The 10,877-nt window shown below is 56.1% G+C and overlaps 4 protein-coding genes across 4 annotated transcripts; 3 read left to right on the top strand and 1 right to left on the bottom strand.

Annotated features, from left to right (window-relative positions):
- The first annotated feature begins 79 nt into the window (after positions 1-79).
- On the top strand, positions 80-1,630 carry BCV69DRAFT_281766 (hypothetical protein). Its single transcript, XM_025492104.1, has 2 exons — positions 80-790; positions 872-1,630. Exons 1-2 carry the CDS (start codon positions 161-163, stop codon positions 1,265-1,267), a joined length of 1,026 nt encoding a protein of 341 aa, XP_025349013.1. The 5' UTR covers positions 80-160; the 3' UTR covers positions 1,268-1,630.
- A 341-nt stretch (positions 1,631-1,971) lies between these two features.
- On the top strand, positions 1,972-4,142 carry BCV69DRAFT_298059 (FAD/NAD(P)-binding domain-containing protein; the record flags this gene model as incomplete). Its single annotated transcript, XM_025494181.1, has 3 exons — positions 1,972-2,231; positions 2,322-3,014; positions 3,098-4,142. 3 exons carry the CDS (start codon positions 1,972-1,974, stop codon positions 4,140-4,142), a joined length of 1,998 nt encoding a protein of 665 aa, XP_025349014.1.
- An 829-nt stretch (positions 4,143-4,971) lies between these two features.
- Positions 4,972-5,394, top strand: BCV69DRAFT_281768 (hypothetical protein; the record flags this gene model as incomplete). The annotated part of the gene is made up of 1 exon (XM_025492105.1): positions 4,972-5,394. A coding segment is annotated over one exon (335 nt), but the record flags the coding sequence as incomplete, so codon positions are not given.
- A 1,560-nt stretch (positions 5,395-6,954) lies between these two features.
- On the bottom strand, positions 6,955-10,759 carry BCV69DRAFT_268408 (putative ATP dependent RNA helicase). The gene has a single exon (XM_025490865.1). It carries the CDS (start codon positions 10,680-10,682, stop codon positions 6,975-6,977), a length of 3,708 nt encoding a protein of 1,235 aa, XP_025349016.1. The 5' UTR covers positions 10,683-10,759; the 3' UTR covers positions 6,955-6,974.
- Positions 10,760-10,877: the final 118 nt, after the last annotated feature.

Below are 10,877 nucleotides of genomic sequence, written 5' to 3' on the forward strand. Positions count from 1 at the left end.
CGCCTCCAGGCGCGCGTGCAGCGACGCGGAAAGGGAGAGAAGCACACTCATCCAAGCGGAGAGGGGCAAAGAAGGATACCGATTGCCCTGACATCGCCACCATCACCACTACCAAGCTCACCTTGGTAGTGTGTCAGTGCTCTTTCTTAGCCTCGCCATCATGGCTACCACTGCTCCTCCTCCCGTGTACCCAGACTACGACTCCATCCCCTCCACGAGCGCTCCCCAGCCACGACCCTCCCGGATCCCTGCTCCCATCCTGCACCTCTTCTCCCTCTTCCCCCTCGTCACTTTCCCTGCTCCTTCATCACACGAGTCCCCACCTACCACTTTACCCCCTGCAATACCGCAACTGAACGTCCTCCCAGGTCATGTCCGTACTGATGCGCAAGGGCAATCTCGCACCACCTGGACAAGCAGGGACGTGCGCTGTCTCACCTCTCAGGTGGAGTTCCTCTTCCGCAAAGTTGATTTTGAGACGAGGCAGCTAGAGCGGGAGGAAGCTTGGGGTCCAAAGGTAAGAGGACTACCTTTTGTGCATCTCCCGCAAGCACGCCCGAGTAGGAGCGGAACGGCCACTCCTCCTGCTGCTGTTGCTGCGAGTTCGGCAGCGCCGCCGAGGCTGCTTGCAGCAGACTCGATACCGACTTGGGTGGAGACGCTGGCTCCCTTTCCCTACGAGCGAGCAGAGACTGGTAGAGAGGCTTCTGAACCCTACCCGAGTCCAACTGCTAAGGCGGAAGCGGAGATGTGGACGACATTGCTGCAAAAGGGAGTCATGGCTGCCGTAGTGAGTGCAACTCGAGCAGGGACTAGGGATCTCATGGTAAGAGTGAGCTGACATTGCGCACATGCACTGGTCCCACTCTAGCTCCTCGCACAACTCTCCTGCGAGACCCCTCCAAGCTCCCACAAGCCCTTCTTCTCATCCCAAGTCCAGTCGCATCTTGCCAATCAATACCTCGCAAGGGAAGGCAATTTGATCAACTCCCTCTCCTCATCTGCTTCTGCCTCCACGTCCCTATCACGGTGGAGCAGCTTTGTGCCTGGTATGAGCTTCTCATGGATAGGCTTGGGCGTGAGTGGGATAGGAAGCAGTAATGATGATGGTGAAGAGGGGACAGGGACAGAGGTAACTTCAGCTGCATGGCCGGAAGAGCTGGATGTCGACGCAGTGATCGCGGAGGGTGTTGATGGGATCCAAGCGGTGGGCAAGAAGATGGCCAGGCAGAGTGATGGGAAAGAGTGGTTCTTGGGAGCTAGGTGAGTCCTCATGGCATTGCAAGACCCACCGCTGATCCCACGAAAGGAAGCTAACCAGCACTGCTCCCTTGTCATGCCAGTCAACCCACATCCCTCGATGCCTTACTCTTCTCCCAGCTGCATACCATCCTGTCCCTCCCTACTGGCACCTCTGACTCGTCAGTTGCAAGGCTTCAAGATGCCGTCAAGGAAGAAGAAGTGCTGGTGCAGTGGACGAAGCGGGTGTATGATGACTTTGTCAAGGCAAAAGAGGTGGAGTGGAGGAATTGTGGAGGGGAGGTGTCAGAGAAGCCGCTGTTGTGAGCGATCTTCATCAATGTGTTTGATCCTCTCCTCAATGTACTTGCACCACTTGTGCTCACCTTACCTTGCGTACCCTGTGGTCATGACTGACTGACCTCCATGATCTGACCCTCTCGAACCTCTGCGTGCGTTCCATTCCGTTCCGCCTTTTCCTCTTGACATCTGGTGACCCAAAAATCGCATTGGCTGTGGCTTGGCTTGGGTGCACGGACGTCCATCTTGCGAGCGATCACGCCTTCCGTCGTTGCTCCCACGTTTGAGAGGCGTGACACCCATTTTTCGCAGTCAGTCGCACCTCACAGCAGGAGCTCATGCTGATGCTCATCGCTCATTGCTAAGAGTCATTCCCATAATCTTCTGCTTTCGACGTTAGATCTTCCACTGGTGTACACGCACTTTGGAGCTATGACTATCCCGCTGTCCAATGGCAATGGCCTCAATGGTCACGCTCTCCCTTCGCAGCAACAGCAACACACCCTCCCTGTCGTCTCGCAGCAGCCCACCCCTTCTACCTCGACTGGTATCGCAAAGATTCTCATCGTCGGAGGAGGACCAGCGGGAATTGTTTCTTTGAGGAACTTTTTGCAGGATGAGTCTGCAGAGGGGGGAAAGGAGGGATTGGACGCTGTACTTTATGAGAGGAGGGAAGAGCTGGGAGGGGTGTGGTGAGTAGGCGGAGTGAGAGTGCGAAACGTCCTCTTCATGACTCGCGACTCACCAGGCCGTCTCCTCACGGATCACTTCACTGCGTACAGGTACCTCGACCCTAGCACTCTGGGCCTAGAGGAGAAGAACGGCTACCCGTCCAACCGCTGGCCCATAGCCACACCCTCACAGCTCCTCTACCCCTCGCCCAGCTACCCAGCCTTGATCGGAAACGTTTTTCCCCGCTTCCTCACCTTCTCCGGCCACCCGTTCGAGAAGCCCGCAGATCAATATCCTACCCTCGAAGAGACCTATCGCTACCTCTCCTCTGTCGCGCGACCACTGAGGAATCATGTCCGCACAAAGAGGGACGTCAGACAGGTCTGGGAGCTTCCCTACCTGCCCGCACTCAGCGGCGAGGAAGGTGCTCTGCCTCGCTCTGGTGGCTGGCTAGTGCATACTGCCGATCTCTCCACCAATCCTCCTACGGACCTCTATGAGCACTTCTCTGCCATCTCCTTTTGTCCCTCCTTCACCACCCACCCTTCCTACCCAAACATCCCCGGCCTAGCAGCAGCCATGCGTCTCGCTCCGCGAAAGATCCACCACGCTAAGTGGTACCGCACCGTCGAGCCTTTTTGGAGGAGCAAGAAAGTCGTAGTGGTTGGGAATGGCCTCTCCAGCAACGATATTGCTGCGCAGATTGTGGGCAGGAGGAGGAGGGAGTGGGGGGAGGAAATGAGAGAGGGCGAGGAGCAGGTGCTCAGGGCGCTGAGGCATGACTATGTCGATATGTTCCCATCGTGAGTACATTGGAGGGATGGGTCGTTGGATGTAGCATCTGCGAGCACATTCTGACGCCAGATAAAACGTTTCTGCTCTCCAGCCTTCCCGATGCCCGCTACCGCGACATCCCGCACGTTACTCGCATCGATCTTCGACCGTCGGATGACGCGTCAGAGCCGTCTCTGGACATCACACTGGCGTCGGGAGAAGTTGTGACGGACGTAGACCACCTGATCTGGGGCACGGGATACCAGATCGGTGTTTACGATTGGGTCAATGTGCTCGCTCGCGAACCTACCCAGTCCGACGTCGCTGCGCTCAGTGAGGCTGGCATCACTCTAGACGGCGACAAAGGCTGGAGGGTTGAGAGTCAGCTCAACAAGGAGTCTCTGGCCCAAGCCACGACTGCACTTGAGTCTCTTTGGGTCAGGCTCACCCCTCCTGCTAGGTACCCCACTGAGGACAAGGCAAAGTCCGCCCAAGCTCTGCTGCCTACGGTCACCACATCCTCCCCAAGTCCTGAACCCTTGGACTTGCTGCAGCCAAGGCGGGTGCCACATCTCCACTCGCACATGATGAGTGCACGCAACCCCACCCTTGCGTTCGGTGCCCTCATTATCTCTGCCACACCCTTCGTCCTGGCAGACCTGGTGAGTCGATACATCCGCCTCGTCTGGGAGGCCGAGCCATCCAGCGGCAAAGGCCACATTCTTCCGTCCACCTTCGAGGAACGTCGCAAAGACGAAATTGTCCGATTCCACGAGCTCGAGAAGACTCGAGCAGATCTGGAAGCAGGAAGCGCAGACGCTCTCTCCGGGTCCGAAACGGACGACTCCCGCATCAAGCCAAAGAATGTTGTCACTGTCAATGGCACTGTCCTTCCTGCTTTGCCACCCTCCGGCCTTCTCTCCTTCCACGTACTGCGGGATCAGGAGTTACCACTGCAGTGTCGCTTCCGAAATACCTTCTTGCAGTACAAGCCTTGGCTGAGAAATTTGATCGGACTCAGAGATGAAGAGTGGGATGAGGTGGAGCGAGAAGGTCATAGGAAATCGATGTACTCGGAGAAGAAAAAATGGCTGCAGCGCAGGAGGGACGAAGAGAGGTTGCACTCACAGGAGAAGAAGACCAACGGGTCTAGCTAGTGGTCAGCAGCTTCAGGGACGTGCGCGTGCACGAGCTCCTCCGCTTCTGTCTCCCACTCCTCTCTTTCCGGAGGCAAATATATGATGATGACGACGGCGGCACCCGGGGGCAAATCCTTTGATGGCGTTGAGCCTCGATAGCCTCCGCCGTTCAGAGCACTCTCTCGCACCATTACCTACCAATCAACCACGATACCTACTTTCGCATAATACACTACCATCGAACGACTGCCCTTCAGTATGTCTTCAGCCATACCCGCTTCTACTGCGTACAGCGCTGTCATACGCGCGCAAGAAGCCCGCGAGAGCGGTGAGACTCGTCGAATCCTGGTGAATCCTGCTCCCGAACAGGGAGCAAGGGAAGGAGCTGGCACAGACGGCATCTTCGGCCCGTCCCTCCCGCAGACGCGCTACAGCGGAGAGCAGAGGGTTGCCGACAACGCTGACGCTGCAAGTGACGAGGCAGACGATACCAACGAGGACCACGACGATGGTGCATCTGATCGTACCCTTAGACCTGAGGATTTCCACAGAGATGGGGAAGAAGCCAAGAAGGAGGAAAATGATCAACCTCAAGACAACCATGAGGCTTCCTCCCCTACACCTTCCGAAGTGTCATTTAGTCTCGAAGACGACGAAGTATATCACTTTCCTGGCTTGGTCGAGAATCTGCCTCCAACATCTGCCATCGTGTTTCAAGATGCAGATGCGGCGTCTTATGCAAGTGATGCAGCCGACCATGGCAGCGTGGGTCGTGCAAGGGTGAGTATTCGCGCCCCCGCCCCCGCCTAAGGCGAAGCTTCGCCCTCGCCCTGTGACATGCTCCGCGGGATGGTGCGAACGCTTCCATCGAATGTGCAGGTCGCTGACAAGACTGCCTCGTGCCCCTCTTTGCCTCTTTACCTCGCCCTACTCCCCTGGCCTTCTCTTTCCCTTCCTTCCCTCCTCACCCCCTCCTCTACCTCATCCTCTTCACAACACCCCTTCCTCTACCTCATCCTCTCCATCCCAATCCTCCCTCCTCCCCTGCTCCACCTTTACACCCTATCCACGATCATCATCCTCATCCACGGCCACCACAATGGGTACTTGTCGTCACCTCCCATTCGTCCCCCTCTGTACCCAACCTCCCCTTCAGATCGATCTAGACGACTCCGACGATGAAGGACGCTCGTCTGCCGACAATGGCACCGGGCGAGGACACAATGCTGAGGAAGAAGCAGCTCCAGCCAACAGCATGCCTATTCCGGATCGTGCACTTGGACGGGTCCGTCAGCTTCCCTCATGTCTTCGTAGAGGTCGACTGATCTCCTTCCGCAGGCTCAGGGAGTGCCTCAATGCCCACCAAGCCAGACACGCATCGGCTTCTGCCGCCGCCACTGCCTCTCATCAGCAACAGGAAGGGAGCAACGCCAGCGAAAGCTCCCTGAATCCTCAGGCAGCGCCCTTCGTGCCTTCGTCGGTTGATCAGCAAGCCAACGTAACGCCCAGGTCCAGTACTACGACGCTCAATCCAACGGCTGCTCCGTTTGTGCCTGCTTCGGCCCGTCGACAAGCCATGGAGGCAGAGAGACCCCAACCTGCGACACCCAATTCCGGTGCTCCTCCAACCATACCTCCCTTCGAGTGGCAGCCACCCGGTATGGAGATAGGTATCAACGGTCCAAGGTTCGTTCAACCGGGAGATCCCACGCAGATAGCCTACCCCAATACAGTGCCAAACGGTACTGGCGTCCCGCCCACTGTCGACAACGACTGGCCTTTGCCTCCTGATGCCCACTATCTTACCTACGATGAGAATGGGGTCCCGTACCCTGAGCAAGTCTACGGAGCCGAGGTCTTCCCTCATGGTCCCCACTACTATCTACCCGTCCAGCATCTGCCTCAGCATCTTGGCCACCTCTACGGACCCAACGTCTATACTCCGGGTCCTTTCTTCCACGGTCCAGTCGGAGACGCTGCTGGCGCACTTGTACCTCACCAACCTGCGTACACGGATGCACCTCCTCCCGAGACTCCTCCGCCTGCCTATCGGCCCATGCACTATCCCCCCTTGATCCAAGCCGGAGATCTTGATGAAGAGTTGAATGGCTTGACACAGGCCCTCTCCGATCTCGTGGTACAGTCTCTGGCCGCGATGGACATCAATAATCCGCGAGTCAGACGGGCTCTGGCCAACAGGCAGATCATCGAGAGCACCGTCGCATTCGTCTTGCGAAGTCGGTTGCAGGAGCTTCAAGTTCCACGGTCTCAGAGACAAGGTCCTGCCGCTCGTCGTCAGCGTCGTCGTGCTAGGACTGCTGGAGGTTGTGCTGCAACCACACCTGAAGATGCAACTGAGTCTGGTGAGAACTAAGCTCACGTCGGTGACAGCACTCCGATCTACCTCGACTTGCAATCCTCCTGCTCCATCTCTTCCCCTGTGGGACAGATGCGATGCGAGGCTCTGCAGACTATGTCAGATCACATCAAGGCACAAGTAGCTCTCGGCTTCTGGCTCAAAAGAAATAGGTTCGGTTCCAAGCAATGTCCCTTCGTCTTCTCCTTCATTTCGTCCGTCTCCTTTTTCGCTCTCTTTCTCTGATTTACTCATGTCATCTATGTCACCAGGCAAGCAAGTCCCAGAATTATGCACTCCTCTCCGTTCCACTCTAGTCACAATTTATATGCTTTATGTTGTATACCTTTCGAGTGAGCGGTCGCGATTGGTGAGTGATCAGCTTGAAAGATGTCAAGGGTAAGGTAGAGTGATCACGACTGCCTGTGAAGTACAATTCGTCTGTATTGAATCTGTCCCGTACCCACACAAACAGCCCGTTCCTGGCAACACCTCTACCCAAAGGTCTGACTACTCCTCGCCGCCCTCTTAACCTTGCTAATCCTCCAATCATCCTGCGTCTTTGCATACTTGTCAAACAATGGTGCCACTTTTTCACTCCTCTTTCTTTTACTAATCGCATTCGTCTCTGCTGTTCGGAAAAAGCGAGGAGCAACTTCCACGAGCCACTTTGGCTCAATGGCAATTACTTCGCGCATGTACTCCTTGGTCGTCAGGACTACTTCGTGGTAGATGCAGTATTCTGGTGAGCGGTTAAAGAGGGAAGAGGAGGGATGGATGTACACCGTCCCGCCGCCTTCGGCAAGACACTTGTAGCCTTCTTGAGGATCCTTCTTGGCTGCATTCCTGAAATAGCCAGAAGCAATGGCTCTTCTGACACGATTGTAATTCTTGCCACAGGAGATAATGTCGTGAGAATACCGGTCCATGATACCCATGAGCTGTTTCCGGACATCTTGCACTCGCTTCATCGATCTGCCCTGGATGAAATTGTCCATGCACCAAGGCATCGAGAATTTACTGGCTGCCCATCCGTTCCAAACGGTGAGGAGAGTAAGATGATCGCCCTCTGGTTGGAAGAACTTGGCCTTCTTGGCATCAGCTTGCGCCTGCTTGTCCTTGGGCCGGTAAAAGATGTTCTGTCCACTGAGCATCGCGACGATGCTGAGAATCTCTTCTGAACAGCCCAAGTCTACCGAAGCAATGAGCATCTTGGCCATCTGAGGCTCCATAGGAAAGTCGGCCATCTTGCGACCAAGACGAGTCAAGAGACCCTCATCATCCAGCGCACTCAGCGCGTAGAGACTCTCCAAGGCGGTCAGCAGGGTCTGCGAAGGTGGCGGGTCCATGAAGTCAAAGTTGATGAGGTCGTTGATGCCCATCGCCTTGAGCATCAGAATTGTAGAAGACAAGTTCTGACGCTGGATATCTGGAATAGGGTTCGGCAGCATTTCGTTCCTGTATGCAGCTTCTGTGTAGAGACGGTAGCACTTGCCTGGTCCAGTCCTACCAGCTCTGCCTGACCTCTGCCTCGCTTGAGCTTGAGAGATCGGCGTGACAACCAAAGAGTCCATGCCCAGCCGAGCATCATAGGCATTCTGCTTGGAGAAGCCGGGATCAATGACGTAGTACACTCCGTCAATGGTGATACTCGTCTCGGCAATGTTCGTAGCAATGATGACCTTCCTTGCACCGGGAGGCGCAGGCTCGAAGATTCGTGTCTGCTGCTCGGACGGGAGAGCCGAGTAAACGGGTAGAATCACGAGCTCAGGGACAGCCGAGCCCAGAGCCTTCATTCGCTCGAAGAGGATCTCACATGCTGTGTCAATCTCTTCTTGTCCTGTTAGGAACACCAAGATGTCTCCCTGAGGCTCAGAGAGATGGATCTGCATCACTGTAATGAGAGCAGCGTCGAGGTAGTCTGGCTCTGGCTCCTTGGTATACAGGATCTCGACAGGGTACGTCCTACCGGGGATGGTGAAGATCGGGCAGTTGAAGAAGTAGGAGGAGAATTTCTCCGCATCAAGAGTAGCCGAAGTGACCACCAGCTTCAGGTCTGATCTCCGCTTGAGAGTCTTCTTGAGTAAACCAAACAGGACGTCCGTAGCGATGGTCCGCTCGTGGGCCTCATCAAGCACGATGACTGAGTAATTGCTGGCGTCAGGGTCGATAAGACACTCTCGCTGAAGCATCCCGTCCGTCATGTACTTCAGCTTCGTCTCGGGGGATGTGCAGTCTTCGAATCGAATAGTGTACCCTACCTCTGTTCCAACCCTGCATCCGACCTCTTCAGCGACACGCTTGGCTACACTGACGGCTGCGACTCGTCGGGGCTGCGTACAGCCAATCTTGCCTCTCTTGCCTGTCCGGCCGTCGCAAAAGCCTTCTTCAGCGAGATATTGCACCATCTGCGTCGTCTTGCCAGAGCCGGTATCACCAACGACAACCAGAACTTGATTCTCGTCGATGGCTTTGACGAGCTGCTCCCTGAGCTTGAAGATAGGCAGCGATTCTCGCTGCTCCTTGATCGTCTTGTTCGTCACCTTCCCAAACGTCGTGGCTTTGTTGAAGGTCTCCTTCTTCCATGCGGGTCGATCATCCGCTTGACCCATCATGCCAGATCCAGATGCCAGCGCATTGCCCCTCATGTCTTGAGCAAAGGTACGTTGGTCCTGACTCGCCATGGGGTCCTGCCATCCAGTGGACACGTCGCGCAGCTCTGCATCGGCCTTGTCATTCTGCTCTTGCTGCTTCAATTCTCTCCTCTCCTTTGCAAGAGACGCGCCTGCCATTGCAGCTCGGTTCAGCGTGCCGTCAGGGGCTTTGACGATCTTCACTGGAGAGAGCTCAAGAGTGGCAGAGGTTTGACCGCGCAAGAAGGGAGCCTCCTTCTCGTTGACCTCAATATCGACCTCTTCGTCAGCGGCATTATTGAAGCCAGACCCTCCGTTCCTGCTCGGAGTTGACATCTCTTCGTCCGCGAGTAGCTCCGGATAGTCAGAGGCTTTGGCCGCTCCCGAGGCGATAAGTTGGCGTAGCTCCCAACGCTCCGGCGAAGTCAGCCTCTTGACACTAGACCCTCTGGCGTCCGCCTCGTCATCTACAACTGGCCCTGCCCTGCCACGACCGCCGCCAAGCGGCTGATTGTTGGCGCCGGTAACAGCTCTTGCATTCAGTCTAGACCTTTCCTCCTCCAATTCGGCTTCGCTTTTGATTCTGAGGTGAGGCGTCAGGTCCTGGCCGGTGTTTTGATCGGCATCTTTCATGGATAAGCTCAGCCGTGTACCAGCGATGGACATCACCTTGACCTTGACTGGTTGATTTCGTGTGAGGAAGTCGGAAGGATGATTGAGACGAGTGCCAGCAGTGATAGAGCCGATATGTACCATTCCCTCCCACTTTCCATTGACGCCTTCAAGTGCGACGAAAGCACCGAAATCCTTGATGTTCGTCACCTTTCCGTCGTAGATCTTGTAGATGATAGGCTTATCATCCAAAATTCGATGTGGCTGATGTCCATTGCGCCGTCCATCAGGCTGGTTGCTACGGCCATCATCCCTGCCATAGCGATCCCCGGATCGGCTAGCGTACGGATCTGGGGATCTCGACCGACGCCGAGGACGGTCTCCTGTAGGTGCAGAAGCAGACCCGGATCCATTGCGGTGGGTCTTCTCCATGTCCTCCAGGGTCTTCATGAAGTCCTCTACCCCTGCTTCTACGGCATTCCTTTCACCTCCCCGAGCCCGTTTGCTCTCCAATTCTGTTCTTGCTGCGCGCCTCCTCTCGTCTTCGGTATCCATCTCAGCATCGGGAATGGCGAGTCCTGGGAACTGCCTTCGCTTCGCTGCCCTCTCCTCGTCTTCGATCAGGGCCTCCTTGGAGCTGCTCGGCGTTGCCTTGCCATTGGCCGCTTGCGCCCTTTTATCGGCACTGGCCTCTACCTTCTTGTACTTCCAGTGGCCTCTTCTCACGATGCGATCGATGCTTTCGACCAGACCTTGACTGAAGCCATCCTCCTCGCCCGCGCCAACCTCGCTGAGCTTCTTCTTGAATTGCTCGTACGTTGGAGACGAGAGATGCAGCGACAGGACGAACTCAGCCAAGGTCCGGTCCGATATGGAGGTATAGTTCGCGATCTCTTGCGTCAGCTTTGACACCACGGCCAGCTCTTCGAGCTTGCGCAGCTCCGAGTTGGCAGACATGGCGAAAGACGCGGACTGGGCACCGCCAGAGGGAGGTACGGATGGAGTGGAGAGCGAGACGATGGTATGAGTGGCGGGTACTGGTCGGGAAGAGGGCGATGGTCGGTGCCGATGAAATTCAGCCTCGGGCCAATGGCGGGGCGATGCGTGGACCACGTGGGAGGATGCGCCTGGTCCCACTTTACGCGACTCTGC

The sequence above is a fragment of the Pseudomicrostroma glucosiphilum genome (assembly GCF_003144135.1).
Source record: "Pseudomicrostroma glucosiphilum strain MCA 4718 unplaced genomic scaffold BCV69scaffold_4, whole genome shotgun sequence".
NCBI lineage: Eukaryota > Fungi > Basidiomycota > Exobasidiomycetes > Microstromatales > Microstromataceae > Microstroma > Microstroma glucosiphilum.